Source organism: Prunus mume, linkage group LG5 (assembly GCF_029339155.1).
Source record: "Prunus mume cultivar Tortuosa linkage group LG5, ASM2933915v1, whole genome shotgun sequence".
Lineage (NCBI taxonomy): Eukaryota > Viridiplantae > Streptophyta > Magnoliopsida > Rosales > Rosaceae > Prunus > Prunus mume.
The window spans coordinates 30,115,792-30,131,115 of record NC_142702.1 but is presented as its reverse complement, the minus strand read 5'-3'; the positions used below and the strand labels follow the sequence as shown (position 1 = coordinate 30,131,115).

The window sequence follows — 15,324 nt, the reverse complement described above, 5'->3', positions numbered from 1 at the left end:
TTTTATTTTTCTTTCTTTTTATTTCTTTACATCTGTCAAATTGGTCATGGCATTTTTTTTTTCTTCTTCAAATATCATTCTCCACGTTTTACTTCACAAATAACTGTCATTATTTACCATCCAATTTTGTTAAAAATAGTTACATTGAATTATGTCAAATATGACGACTTCATGTATTATTTGAAAGATATACAAGTGTAACTTAATACGTATATATCTCTTTCAAATTTTAGTGTAACTCGAAATTTGAAGGAAGGTGGACTAAGTTAAGTGTAAAGTAAGAAATTAGCAATTGAGTTAAGGGTTGAGAACTTGAGAGACCATCCAAATTTTGAACTAAACATTGATTATCAACTGAAAACTGAAAATCCAAGTTGCTTTAGTATTTCTCTATTTGGTCTAACGATAATGCCCATGAGGAATCCAAATTGCAATAAAGTGATTGAGCCCATTATTGTTTGTTTGATGTGCTGGGCTTGGTCCATTGTGAAATTTAATCGCACGGCCCAAATCTCTTAGTATAATTGGAAGATGCGCTTTCAGAAAAAACAAACGAAACCGAAAAGGGGAAAAAAGGAGTGGTGGTCTCGAAATAACTTTTTACAGTAAAGATAAACATTATCTCTATATATATAAAGTAAAAAGTTGAGAATGATGGAACATTCAAAATATTCAATATTCCGTAAGAATATATATGCATGTAATTAAGTGACACTGAATATTACTAGTTTTCATATATATATTAAAATAATACAAATTTTTATTATTAAAATCATTATCACTATCTTAATCGACATACGTACTGATACTTATCCAGATTTCCTTCACTTTAATTTGATCCGTTTCAGCACCAGAGATTCCAATAAATCATTTCAATTGCTCTGTATGTATCTCATAATCAAATGGATTTGAAAATGAAATGGCTATTAAACAATGCTCTGGGTGGTAAGCAGGGTTTAACTTATATACAAATCACTGCCTTCTTGCCAGCCACCATGCATATTCTTGTGCATGTATTTTGAACACCAAGATGCAGCCAAGAGAATAAACCATTCCAGGAGGACCTTTTTTTTTCCCCTTGATTTTGCCAAGGTATATACGGAGATATTCGTTTGGTGCATCTGTATATGCGTATTGTTTTCATAAATTTTGTATATTAAATTAAAAGGCGATAGCAACTCTTTTAATTAATAAAATAAGTGCATGCTGTATAAGTACATGCTGCATGCGATGGAAAAGTAGTCATGCAGATCGGAGAGAAGAAAGAAATGATGGAGGACGAGAAGTCCAAGGAGGAGATGACGAGAGTCGAAACTCTGGGATTTAATGAACTGCTGAGCTATGCAGACGCGTTGGATTGGAGCCTGATGGTTTTGGGGACGTTGGGTTCCATTGTGCATGGTATGGCTTTTCCAGTTGGATATCTGTTGCTTGGCAAAGCTCTCGATGCCTTTGGGAACAACATCAATGACACTGTTGCCATGGTTAAATCCCTCAACGAGGTAGTACTGTATGTAAATTAAGTTTAAAAAGCGTGCAGGCTTGCTTCACATCTCACGAGCTTTGTTGTTGTTTGTAAATTAGGTTATTCCATATGTGTGGTACATGGCCCTCGCCACATTCCCAGCTGGAATACTTGGTATATATATTTCATTTCCAACTAATATTGAATGTCCATGTTAGTAAGATAATAATAAACCTCTAATCATCGTATTAATTAATTACTTATATATCCTGCTGCTTGCTTGGAGTGGAGTTTTGCAGAAATTGGATGCTGGATGTATTCAAGCGAAAGACAAGTGGCACGTCTAAGATTAGCATATCTAAGAGCAGTGCTCCGCCAGGAGATTGGAGCTTTTGATACAGACTTAACAAGTGGCAAAATCATTACTGGAATTAGCAACCACATGAGTATCATACAGGATGCAATTGGAGAGAAGGTTTAATTCCTAGCTACTCTTGCTCATGAGTCATGACAATTAATATTAATGAATATTAATATCACTCGCATGCGGCATGCAGTTGGGTCATTTTCTGTCATGCCTTGCAACTTTCTTTTCTGGAATTTTGATTGCTGCCATATGCTGTTGGGAAGTGGCACTGCTTACCTTTTTGGTTGTCCCGTTGATTCTTATAATTGGAGCCACCTACACAAAGAAAATGAACGCCATCTCCGCCGCAAGAATGCTTTACCAGTCAGAAGCTACGTCTATGGTAGAACAGGTAACAGCTCGCTAGCTAGACCCTGCCAGTGCCAAACAACAAAGATACATATTACTATCTAACTGATCCCTGTATGCATCATCATCACAGACAATATCTCAGATAAAAACAGTGTATGCATTTGTTGGAGAAAAGTCTGCAATCAAGTCTTTCTCAGAGTGCATGGGAAAACAGTATTTGCTAAGCAAAGGAGAGGCTCTAATAAAGGGAGTTGGAACAGGAATGCTTCAATCTGTGTCTTTTGGTTCTTGGGCTCTCATCATATGGGTTGGTGCTGTTGTAGTCACTGCCACGAGGGCAAGCGGTGGAGATATTATAGCTGCTGTCATGAGCATTCTCTTTGGAGCTATGTAAGCAAGGAAGCAAGCAAGCAAATTTCTATATATGATTGACAGTTCAATAATTAACCTCAATTAATTGGTTTCTATTGAATTTCAGATCACTCACTTATGCTGCACCAGACATGCAAATCTTCAATCAGGCAAAGGCTGCAGGAACTGAGGTTTTCAAAGTCTTAAACAGAGAGCCAGTTATAAGTTATGATTCAAAAGGGAAGACACTTAATGAGATTTATGGCAGCATTGACATACATGATGTGCACTTTTCCTACCCGTCCCGACCGGAGAGAGCCATCCTTCAAGGATTTTCGTTGTCAATCCCAGCTGGACAGACAGTAGCCTTTGTGGGCAGCAGTGGGTGTGGGAAGAGTACTATCATCTCCCTTGTCGCAAGATTCTATGATCCCTCAAAAGGTCTGTTGTTGCCTCCTTGATTTTCAACTCCTTAACCACACAACTAAGTAGGCAGGCTTTTCTTTGAGTTTACTTGTTGCACAGAGTTCTTCTTATTGGTACATGAAATTGATAAATGTATGTACGGATGGATATTCAGGGGAGATTTTGATTGACAACCACAATGTCAAGGACCTTGATTTGAAGTTCCTGAGGAAAAACATAGGAGCAGTTTCGCAAGAGCCATCACTGTTTGGAGGGACCATCAAAGACAACATGAAAGTTGGTAAGATGGATGCAGAAGATGAAGAGATCCAGAAAGCAGCAGTTATGGCAAATGCACACTCTTTTATATCCCAACTTCCAGATGACTACTCAACAGAGGTCAGCAACTCAGCTCAACTCATTAAGAGAACAGTATATTAAGACATTATGATGATAACTTGTGCACTTTGGATGACATGGGGGTCCAGGTAGGGCAAAGGGGTGTCCAGTTATCAGGAGGACAAAAGCAGAGAATCGCCATAGCTAGAGCCATTCTAAAAAACCCTCCAATTCTTCTGCTTGACGAGGCAACAAGTGCTCTTGATTCAGAGTCAGAGAAGGTGGTTCAAGACGCCCTTGACAAGGCCATGCAGGGAAGGACAGTCATCTTGATCGCACACAGACTCTCAACTGTCATTAATGCGGATATGATTGCTGTTGTTGAAAATGGCCAAGTTACAGAAACAGGGACGCATCGTAAATTGCTTGACAGCAGCAACTTCTACAATAACTTGTTTGCTATGCAGAACCTCAACCCCGTTCATGAGTCAAGGTTAGTAATATTAATTCACACTTGAAAATCTTCCTTGCTTAATGCTTACACACGTAACGTAATAGCAATAAATCATAACAACCTCACTAACCATTATACAATGTGGACTGAAAAACAGAGACACTAGTTCCTCTCAAGAACCTGCCAACACCCAACAGATTTCGCCCAAAGAGATAGAACAAGCCAGGGAACCTAGGGAGCCTGACAGCCAGCTTAAGGAGTCTCCAAAGCATGAAGAACAGGAAAGAAGAAAAGCAGCTATATTCTTCAGAATCTGGTTTGACTTGAACAAGCGAGACTTTGGAAAGATTGCTCTTGGTTCCTTTGCAGCAGCTTTCTCTGGCATATCAAAGCCTACCTTTGGGTATTTCATTATAACAATCGGAGTAGCATACTACGACAACGATGCTAAGAGGGAGGTCGAACATTATTCAATTGTCTTTTCTCTAATAGCATTTCTTTCATTATTCTCTCACACCGTGCAACATTACATCTTTGGAATGGTTGGAGAGAAGGCCATGACAAACCTGAGACGAGCTCTCTATTCAGGTATCATACAGTCCTGCCCGTAACAATCATCTCATATTTTAAATTCTGCTTCAAGAAGGTAATACAAAACTACAAATTAACACCCATCCATTATAATCTTGCAGGTGTACTACGCAATGAAATCGCATGGTTTGAGAAACCTGAGAACAACATTGGTCCGCTTACTTCACGGATCATCAATGACACCTCAATGGTTAAAACCATCATTGCTGATCGTATGTCTGTTATTGTTCAGTGCATCTCCTCCATACTGATTGCAACAATTGTGAGCATGTATGTTAACTGGAGAATGGGCTTGGTAGCTTGGGCTGTGATGCCTTGCCACTTCATTGGTGGTCTGATTCAAGCCAAGTCTGCTAAAGGATTTTCAGGTGACGCAGCTGCTGCACATTCTGAACTTGTTACTCTTGCTTCTGAGTCTGCAACCAACATAAGAACCGTTGCATCCTTCTGTCATGAAGATCATATACTCAGAAAAGCCAAAATATCTCTGGAAAACCCCAGGAGAAAGTGCAGGAGAGAAAGTATTAAGTACGGCATAATTCAGGGTGTTTCCCTTTGCTTATGGAACATCGCACATGCTGTTGCATTGTGGTATACAACAGTGTTGGTTGATAGACATCAAGCAAGCTTTAAAAATAGCATAAGATCATACCAGATTTTTTCTCTTACAGTACCTTCAATCACAGAATTATGGACACTGGTTCCCACTGTCATCTCTGCCATCAGTGTGCTAACTCCTGCATTCCAGACCCTTGACCGCAAAACTGAAATAGAACCAGCTATACCAGAAGATTCAAATCTTGACAGAATCAAAGGGAGCATCGAATTTCAAAATATCAAGTTTAATTACCCTTTAAGACCAGAAGTAACTGTCCTGAACAACCTCAGTTTGCAAATTGAAGCTGGAAGAAAGGTGGCCTTTGTTGGCCCAAGTGGAGCTGGGAAATCTTCTGTATTGGCCCTTCTGCTCAGATTTTATGATCCTATGGAAGGAAGAATACTCATTGACAGAAAGGAGATAAGGGAATATAACTTGAGATGGTTGAGAAGACAAATAGGGTTAGTTCAACAAGAGCCTCTTCTTTTTAGCTCCTCAATCAAAGCAAATATCTGCTACGGGACCGACGGGGCTTCTGAGACTGAGATTGTGGAGGTGTCTAAGGAAGCAAACATAGATGAATTCATAAGTAATTTGCCTGACGGATATGAAACGGTTGTTGGGGAGAAGGGCTGTCAACTTTCAGGAGGACAAAAGCAAAGAATAGCCATAGCTAGAACACTGCTAAAGAGGCCTGCAATTTTGCTCCTGGACGAAGCAACAAGTGCCCTTGATGCTGAATCTGAGAAATCTGTTGTGAGTGCACTGGCTGCGATAAATTTGAGAAACAATGGAGGCATACTGTCAAAAACCACACAAATTACAGTCGCACATAGGCTTTCCACAATAATAAACTCAGATACCATTATCGTTATGGATAAAGGCAAGATTGTGGAGATAGGTTCCCACTCAGCCCTGATAACAGCAACTGAGGGAGTTTATTCAAGATTATATCAGCTACAGAACTTGGCAGAAGAGTAACATAATACGTTCAGTTGCCTTGGAGATGTGCATACAGCAAGGGCACTTAAAAAATCCTTAGGACTATATATTTTTCTTTAGGAGCTTAAAGTAATATTGTTGTAGCCATTTCGTATTAAAAAGGGGCGGGACGAGGTTAATGACACAATGAATTGTTGAATAGAGAAGCACAGAAGTTGCAACATATATTCCTATTTATTGATAAACGAATAAATTTGTTCTCAAGTTCAACGGATGATGCCATATGGACTCTAAATACAATGTATACAAGAGAATACACTCATGGATGGAATCAACAAAACCTAAGAAAATAATAGACTAACAGGAAGTCATTCGCTCCATCAACATCAACTAAGAATATAAGAGTGTTCCCTTGAGCTCCAGCAGGCTTTATTTCTCACCCTCAAAAGTAAGCACACCGCAGAAAGCAAGCATAAGGGAGTCACTTTTTATGCTGTGTCTCCTGCCAAATCTTCCAGGCAGCTAAAAAGCAACTCAAATTGATCATAATGACAACCAAGATAGCCTAGATTAAGAGCTTGTAAAACATCACAACATCCTAGCATCTGAAGAGTAAGAAGATCTGAATCCCTGACTCTCTGGCCATCTTGCACATATGAAATCCACTAACAGTAACACATTTTCTCAAAATCAATCCATCATTAGTCAGGATCATTTGTAAAGAAGAGGTCAACACAGAAACTGCAGCCGGAATATCTTCAGAAATCAAATTGTCTTTCTAAGGGTGGGGGACAAGCCTTAACACGGTGAATATCAAATCATTCTCTTTTAGGCTGCGTTAATTTCAAACATATCTTATCTTTCCCTGTCCTGTCAACACTCACTGCATATACGTGAACACTAATATAGCCACTTGTTCCTCTGTTCATATATATTCAGAAGAACTGGAATCCAGATCGCAAATGTGCAACAGGTTCCTCTAGAACTCCAGAAAAACACTTTCTATTGTCTTGAGTAACTCCACTTCCTCCTGATTTGCTATTCCAGTATCAATATAACACAACTGAGATAAAATTATTGCATCAACTCCAATCCTAATGAGTAGTCAAACCAAAGGCAAATGTTATATTTAAATAATCATTACCTGGTACTGTGGCTTTTTCAGTGTGTGAACCCCTCTTTTGATGAACTTCTGCCATCCGACCTTCTGTTTCAGCGATCTTTCCAGATCTGCTGTTCTCTGTAATTATGTGTCACAAGAGTGAAAAGACAATTGTATTCAATAATAAATTGCAAAATACAGATGTTAAACCTAAGATGCACCACAGATTCCTACGAATTGATGGAACATTACATGGCCAGGGTCCAATATTAAGAGATTGTGCTGCTGCATCCCATTATGTTGATGTTTGACTTGAATCCCAACAACCGTTCTCGAATGTCCATCGTGTTGGAGGTACAAGGGTCTGCTCAAAGAACCTCTCTTCAAATTAGAACAAAATATAAAAATAAATTGTGCACTCTTGGTACTATAGCTACTAACTGAGATAGAAACTTACGTTTTGTCACTGACAACAACCTGACGATTGCCAGATTTGGTAAAATTTTTATCAGAAAAGTAGTTCCAGATCCAATCAATGAGAACCTGATGACCCTTGCTATTCCTTGTAAACTTATTTCCCAAATTCTCATTACTTTTGCTACACAACGAGTCACCAAGAGGAATACTAGAACATCCAGACTTTTCATCCCCACTTGAACTTGCTTGGGAAACATCATGATTCCTTGCCAATAGATACCCATCCATCGGGCCACAAACCTGAATTGCTTTCCTCTTTCCGCCATTATGTATTCTCTTTACTTCTTTCCCAAGACTTGAACCAGGAAGCAAAGGATAAAATGATTCAAGTTCCTTGGGACCAAAATCTACTACTCTTGCTCGAAGCCCAAAAGAACGGAAAAGGGCAGCACATTCAGTAGTTCCAATCCATTTTTTTGAGCCATAAATATTATTAGCAAAATGATCAGAGCCAAGTTCATCAAATCCCTTTTCCCAAGCAATCTCAAGCCATCTTTGGAGAGATGGAATATCAGGAACAAATCCCGAACCACCAAATAAAACCTCCCGAGCTTCGTGCCTTTGCATAAGCAAGTGGGAGCTAAGCATTTGGATGTTACGCCACCCACAACCCCACCCAACGTCCTCAGATGGAATGCTCTGAAAATGATCAATATAACCGGACACAATACTGGTTGTATTTCCACGTTCTGACTCCAAACAGTCTTTCATCAAGGCCATCAAGCCATGTTCAATTTCGTAGAAAGTGGTCCTAGTCTGTAAAGCAATCAAGCAAGAGACTTTTTCCTCCATGCTAATTTGTGCATCACAGTTAGAAATTGGCAGGTCACTGATTGCTTGACTATTCTGCGGGTGTATCCAGTTCGAAACTAAGAAGTTAGGAAGACTGAGCTTCAGATTACAACTTAAAAGAAGACTAAAGAAGAAGAAGAAAACAAAGTTGCTGTCCAACCATTTGTTAACAAAGACGTTTCTCTTTTCCCTGAGAAAAACGAATAAAAATCCTTTCTTTCTTATAGAAACCCAAGAAACTTTTGTTTTCATATATGATTTGAATGGGCAAGCCATAAGAAGAGAAAGTAAACGAGAAAGTAAAAGAGTACCATGGATGATGATGGAGGTGAAGAGGGGCAAGAGCAAGTTGTTGGGCAAATTCCAAGTCCCCTGCTAGTTGTTCATCTTCATCCTCGACCTCAAAGTGACTGTTGGCATGCCTGCAACAATTCATTTTATTTACAAATCACATACATAACCACAATCCAGAAATTTTAAATAAATAAAAAAGGATTAACTTTCTTTGCTTTGCTGCAAATACTTATGCAGCTATATATTATGTGTGTACGAGTTGCGTATTATAATACCACTCAAGTTCTGAGGATGGAACTTCCAAATGACAGAATGGGCAAGACGACAGATCCATGACATAAATTTTCTCCGAATTGAGCCAAACAGCGGGAAGAAGAAGAACAAATGAAAGAAAATTGTAAGCTCTCCTAGTTTGATTTGAATTGCGTGGGCGTTCGTTCATATTTCTTTCCCGGATCAAGCCAACCCGACTCTGCTAAAAGGATCGGACTTCGGATTCGGGACGGGGCTGTAATGGGCCTGACTGTGTGCTACAGTCTGTTACAAATATAATGGCCCATAATGTTATATGATTTTTTATTTTTTTTTGGGGATAATTCTTTCTATTTTTATTTTAAAAATTAATAATTATTATTAGTTTAAGCATTTCTTCCCCATCTCCTTTTTCAAGTTAAGTTCAGTTCTGTAGGAGATTGAAATTTGAATATATGTTGATTTTAATTTAGTAGTTTTCAAAATCATTATTTAAATAAAAGGTGATTAACTGCGATTATTCCATTATCAAGGTGGCAAATTCCAAGTTTTTCTGAGAGATTGAGAGAGAGAGAGAGAGAGAGAGAGTAACGATCAATAAAATTCAGTAAACTGCTTTAATGATGGTAAACTAGTTATCAGTCATGATATTTACAGTCAGTTAGTCCTTCATTCAGGGCATTCACAGGAAAATACATGTTCTTGTCACGGCGTGGCAATAGTTGCTCCAGTTATACACACAGCAATCTTTTTAACTGGGGAGCTCAAGCTTCCCTCTAACACAAGAAATACAAGTAACCCACCAATGACCAAAGCTGCAGTATCATTATGCTTCTTCTTTAGCAAGCACCCTCATTCCACTCTTTGATAGTAGAAGGTCTTTCATTTCTTTATAACTTCTGAGCTCCTCCAGCGCATCAGATGTCTTCCGAGGCATAAAGAAACCAGAAGCTGTAGCAACTCCTCCCTCGTGTTCAGGTTTCAAAGACTGGGATGAGTAACAACTTGAATCTTGGCGCAGAGGTGGAGCTGTCCTCAGCATCTGAACCAGAACGCCAACCGCAGCATCATGTGATTTTCTGCCTATTGGCAATGACTGTGATGTATACTCAGAAGCTTTTCTGCCATCGAGATTTTGACTGCACCAAAAACATGAATAGAGAAACATAAGTAAGATACTAAGCAAGTAAGCTTTGCATATTTGCAACAAGCAACATACTAAATGTAACCTCAGATCAAGTGCATTAGATAAGGCTAGAAAACAAATGCATGGCATATCAATTCAAGTCAAAATAGTAAATAACCCATCGTAAATAGCAAACACCTTATCCGTTTCATCCATTTCAATATACTTGAATTCTTAGTTTTATATTTTGAATAAGTAATATAAAAGCATGCATAACTTCTCGATGCATACAAGTAATGGTAGAATACCCAGTCAACTGTCTTTTGAAAATTTGACAGTTGCTTATCTCCAATTGAGCCAGCACTAGGAAAGCAACTGTCATTTCAATATCAGATTTTGGTGGCATTTCTTGCAGCCAAAGTGAATCCCTACACGAGCTGAACCAGGAAAATGATAGAGCATGATGGGTAATCATGATCATGCAAATAAAATGCATTGTTTTTTATATTTGTATCACAGGGATTCAGGTATTGTGAAATAGATCCAACCATGTTCTGTTTTTTGCTGCTACTTTTCTCCGTCATAAAACTCAGCAATTCAAGAGGCCCGGAACAAATAACCGTTAGAGTGAGAAACAGAAAAAAGATGCATCCAGAAAAGTAGCCACAGCAATTGTGAAGGAAACAACTTCAATATAAATAATACCATTACTCAAATACAAATTTCCTTAGGCCAAAAATGGGCCATGACTGCGTATATAGATTTTAACCATAAAGATTAATTTAAGTACCTGACTTGAGAATCTGATGTATCAACATCATCCACGTCGAAAGGACATGAGAACTCAAAACCATCCAAATCATCCTGGAAAGATAATCTACTGGAGCTTCTAGAAAATCCAACACGTGGTGAGCCACTAGAAGACAACAATCCTGAGAACCGCCCTGAATCATCTTTACTGTCTTTCATCACCTATGAAACAATAATAAATGGTCTTACTAGAAAGAAAGAAACAAACAGTTTAACTTCAAGACTATAAATGTGGCGCGAAAAAGCTGCTAAACCAGAAAACAGGGACTACCTTCTGACCAACCATATGATTTGATGTTCCAGGGTGCATCTCACCGGTCCTTGAAGCCTCTAATTTTCTAAATGCTCTGATTACAGATGAAGACTCTTGAGAGGAAGCGTCATTCCTTGTGCTTCTGAGTGATAATGGAGGAAGAGAATTTCTACTTGGATCAGAAAAATTGGGGGACAGGTATCTAGGGCTTCTGCTCCCCATTGGAAGAGGGATACTAACAGGGGCAGTTCCTGAACGAATTCGAGTTTGCATAGGATTTAAATTTCCACTGGACAAGTATGTTGGGGGAGATGGGGATGGAGATGGCGAAAATGGAGGTGAAAGCTGATACTCATCATAACTCATATTTCTCTGATGACCACCTAGAGGTCTATAGTTTTGAACTCTGTTAGCAAATGTATCAATAGGAGGAGATCCAACGTCATGTGACATTGGAGGTGCACGATATGCAGGTGGAGATCCGACTAGGGGTTTATTGTGAATAAAAGGAGGTGGCCTGTAGAAGCCACTTGTCCAGCTGTGTGGTCGTTGAAGTGGCACAGTATATGGCGGTGGTATTCCTCCTCGCGGAAAGGAACCCTTCTCTGATGAGGGGAAAGACCTCAGGGGGTCAGTGGCAGGACTACCAACATAATCTGTAATTATCCTTGGTGGCATTGGTGCTGCAGGCTCAAGATTGAAATCAGATAGTGTTGAACGGTAAGTCACGGATAAAGAAAGGCAGCCAGGATGAGCCTCTACAGGAGCAAAACTGTACTCCTCCATTAGTTCCTCCTCTGCCCTTGAGAATGGATCTCTAAGTGAAGACACCTTGTAAACAATATCAAAATTATAAGTCTGACTAGATGTACTTAGCTGTCTAAAGATCCTATAAGCTGGAAGAAGCCTCATATATGAATAAAGAGTACGTAAAAGTATGATTGACTTCTTGTATGTCTTCTTATAAGAGGCCGAAGTGTCACCAGTTTGGGGAGCCACAACCCGCGGAGTTTCATACTGGACAACCCACCTCTCTATAATCGTCTCAACAGATGTCCCCTCCACAGAATTCACATATAGATTGTCAACAGAAGAAGAACTAGGCCCTCCACGAACAAGTATTATGTCAATTATCATCGGATCCATCACATTTCTGTGCCAGAAATTCAAATTTTCACGAGCTGCAGGGCGGTCCCCTAGTATTAAGTTGAACCACTTGTCACTCTTTCTCACTTGAGGAACGGATGACAGGTCACCACTGCGATCGTGTGGGTGAAGAGAAGGGATCCTAGAGTCCAAAACAATATGCAAGCTCTTCAGTAGAAACTGGGAAACTATCTGTTCCAATTTCCCTGATTCGAGCTGAAAATTATTCTGAAAATCCATAATTCTTAAAACTAAATCTCTAACTAGACTCCAAGTCCCTCTTATACAGCATTTTACTCAGAAGCAATCGATACCACAAAAACCACTCCTTGCCCAAATCACTTAAACAAACCCGAATTCTGATAAAGTCTTGCACTTGCATTTAACTATACAACTGTTTGATGTGTACCAGTGCATTCTCTGATTAAACGAAGAGACATAAGCAGAGAAAAAGAAATACCCTCTTCAAGGAAGCTTTATGAACCGTAGATGTGTACCTCATAAGTGCCAGTGAAGTAAGAAATTCAAGAATTGACCTAGATAATGATGCAAGAAGCAACCAGGCAGCTACTCTGTATAAAGAGATTGAGCAAAATCAAATGACCCATATAAACGAAAATAAAAAATTGAACATATAAAGCATTCAATCACCCATGAGCACCGGAAAGTAACGGATCAAGCATATGGGTCTTCGGATGATCCAAGAACATCGAGAAATTAGCAACAATCATAGCAGTATGAATCAGATGACATGAAAAATCAGAGATCTTGAAAAAGAAAACCCAGGATGATATTGGAAACGTAGTAGAATAATATAATATAAAAAACATGCATATCAAATGAAAAACTTACCGAAAGAAAAGAGCGAAGGTGATTGATGTTCTTCTTCTACAATGCAAGAGACAGCAACGTCAAGGGTTGCGTAGAGCACAAAGAGCCCACGCAGCGCGTCTTCTCTTCCTCAGTTTGTTGAAGTAAACATTTCAAATTGCTTCGAATAAAAAAATCTCTCAATCATTTGCCTTGCTTTAAGTTATGTCATTGCAATAGACTGGCCGGTGGGGATAAACTTAAAAGCACGATCAATTTATTATTATTATTATTAAAACTAAAATCTATTTTTTTTTTTTTAAAGAAAAAAACAAAATTCTTGCAATCTAAAATAAACAAGACATTAGCAACTAATGGGTTTTGGTTTTCTTTTATGTGAATGGGTAACAAAAAGAGTGTAGAAGAACCCTAAGGCCATCACCTGAAATCTATAAACTGAGCCCAGTCCATTATCGTCTTTTCATAGTGAAGCCCATTATATTTTTCTTTTTCTTCTTTCTTTTCTTTAAATTTGGTAGTTGCCCACTGTGACTATCTCTATGAAGTTTTCTTGGGAGGACGGAAGTTGGGCCAATGGATTGTCCAAAAGCAAGAGTTGACAAATGCATGGTAATTAATTTTAGTCCAAATAATAAATCCCATAAATAGAAATTTGCATTGGAATGACGAATTCTCATCCTACCGACACACCAATCAAGCCCACGATTCACCATTATTTTATTTAATTATCATGATATAATGCAATGCGTGCTCACCACCACCATGTCACAATCCATGCCTCACCACTCTACACTCTCTATTTCACCAGGGTCCACTAGTTCATTTTCAAGCAAGTCTCCTCCAGGGCCACGCGGTTGAGATAATAGAAAATGTTCATCGTTTGAAACAGGTACTATAGTTTGTTTTTCATTTTACGTTCACATACAATTTAGGACAAGAGAAGCAAAACGAAAGAGTATGCCAAATCTAATGTTTTAGATTACTAATTAAGATCGTATTTCGATCCATTGTGTTGTCATAAATGTAATGGAATTCGTTAAAGCTCCGTTTGGATTGAGAGATATTCTAAATTCATAGATTAATATTATTTGTTTAGACTATTACAATCTATGTTGCTAATCTTGTTGTCACATCTAAATTATTATTATTTCAAATCCCTCCATCCAAAGGGAGTCTAAAATAATTTAAGAAGAGAAACAAAAAATAGGGATGGTGATTATTGTGAAACATTTGTTTATTTAGATGGTTTGTATTTGCTAAAGTTGTTTTAGCTTAAAAATTGGTTTTGTCAACGGAATCTAGTTCAATGGAAAAATATCTTAAGCCATCTCCAGTCATATGACTAAACGTTATCGATGACATTAGCGTGCCTTTAATATTGGATATTGAATATACATTTGCACGAGATGTTTCGCTATTTTCCACACTTTATAATTTCTCTTCTTAAAAAGCATATGCTTGGGGCCTACAAAAAAAATTTGGAAGCTAGCCTACAATTGACTTGGTTGGAAGGTTAAAGAGCCAATTTTGCCAATTTTTTTTTTCTCCATAACTGGAGATGATTTTTACATTATTTTAGAGCTATATTTGATCTATAGTCCGTAATTAAAGATTACCTTAATTTGAGAAAAAATATATCATATTCGAATCTCCATTATAAAAAAAAAAAGTTATGGTCCTTGATGTACTTTATAATGTGTGACCCAACCTTTAGGAGATTGGACGGCCCACCCACTTGTGCGTCTTGTGCGACCTCGATTGGCCACGATCCTTTGTCCGATAATTACCCACTACAAGGATCCATTTCACATAGTATTGTTTTGTTAGTACCACCACACATCTTGTCGGGCATTTGCTTTCTCGATTTTATTGATTTGCCTTTTATTTACTCCTAGGTTAATTAAAGACCAACCCAAACAAGCTCAAATCTTTTCTTGATTGGGTCATTGGTCAATAACAATGCCGTATGTGTGAAAACAACGAGAATTTGGTCACCTATATCGACATTAACCAACTGAATATTTGAATTTTTTAATACAACGCGCAGCCTGCATTAGATCAGCCATTTATTTCTAGAAATGAAAAGTCGCCTCATCCCGATCTTCTAATTAATTACGGTGATGAAAGTTAAAAAAAATATAATTAATAAAATATTTGTACGCACTATTTTAATTTAAGATGTATTTTTAACATTCTTTTCAATACTTCACACGTGTCTGTACATGGGCATAACATTAGTTGACTATATGTTTTGTATATGTGGAACTATTGTTATGCCTATAGACACGTTTTTTAGTGTTGAGAATAATAATGAGAATACACTTGAGTTAAAATAGTGAGAAAAATGTTCTCTCTAATTAAACGAGGCGCGACATGAT

At 38.2% G+C, this 15,324-nt stretch overlaps 3 protein-coding genes across 6 annotated transcripts; 1 reads left to right on the top strand and 2 right to left on the bottom strand.

The window, feature by feature from the left end:
• Nucleotides 1-1,244: 1,244 nt before the first annotated feature.
• LOC103333749 (ABC transporter B family member 19-like) lies at nt 1,245-6,127 on the top strand. The gene is made up of 10 exons (XM_089052507.1): nt 1,245-1,502; nt 1,585-1,639; nt 1,765-1,940; nt 2,023-2,223; nt 2,314-2,573; nt 2,662-2,975; nt 3,115-3,338; nt 3,428-3,771; nt 3,890-4,320; nt 4,425-6,127. Exons 1-10 carry the CDS (start codon nt 1,245-1,247, stop codon nt 5,900-5,902), a joined length of 3,741 nt encoding a protein of 1,246 aa, XP_088908633.1. The 3' UTR covers nt 5,903-6,127.
• LOC103333534 (Peptidase C78, ubiquitin fold modifier-specific peptidase 1/ 2) lies at nt 6,075-8,978 on the bottom strand. Its single transcript, XM_008236385.3, is given in 7 exon segments — nt 6,075-6,926; nt 7,008-7,103; nt 7,218-7,329; nt 7,423-8,288; nt 8,546-8,574; nt 8,577-8,656; nt 8,804-8,978. Coding segments are annotated over 7 exon segments (1,434 nt in total). The 5' UTR covers nt 8,971-8,978; the 3' UTR covers nt 6,075-6,842.
• A 390-nt stretch (nt 8,979-9,368) lies between these two features.
• On the bottom strand, nt 9,369-13,154 carry ATG13 (Autophagy-related protein 13). 4 transcript variants are annotated; one of them, XM_089052509.1, is made up of 5 exons: nt 12,968-13,153; nt 12,613-12,687; nt 10,988-12,535; nt 10,697-10,878; nt 9,369-9,919 (listed from the first exon to the last, which is right to left on the bottom strand). In XM_089052509.1, the coding sequence occupies exons 3-5, from the start codon at nt 12,353-12,355 to the stop codon at nt 9,607-9,609; spliced, it is 1,863 nt and encodes a 620-aa protein (XP_088908635.1). In that variant the 5' UTR covers nt 12,356-12,535; nt 12,613-12,687; nt 12,968-13,153; the 3' UTR covers nt 9,369-9,606. The 4 variants fall into 4 exon arrangements, with proteins under 4 accessions (XP_088908635.1, XP_088908637.1, XP_008234608.2 ...); XM_089052511.1 differs by having other exon boundaries at nt 12,613-12,682; XM_008236386.2 differs by having other exon boundaries at nt 10,988-12,687; nt 12,968-13,154.
• Between the last annotated feature and the right edge of the window lie 2,170 nt (nt 13,155-15,324).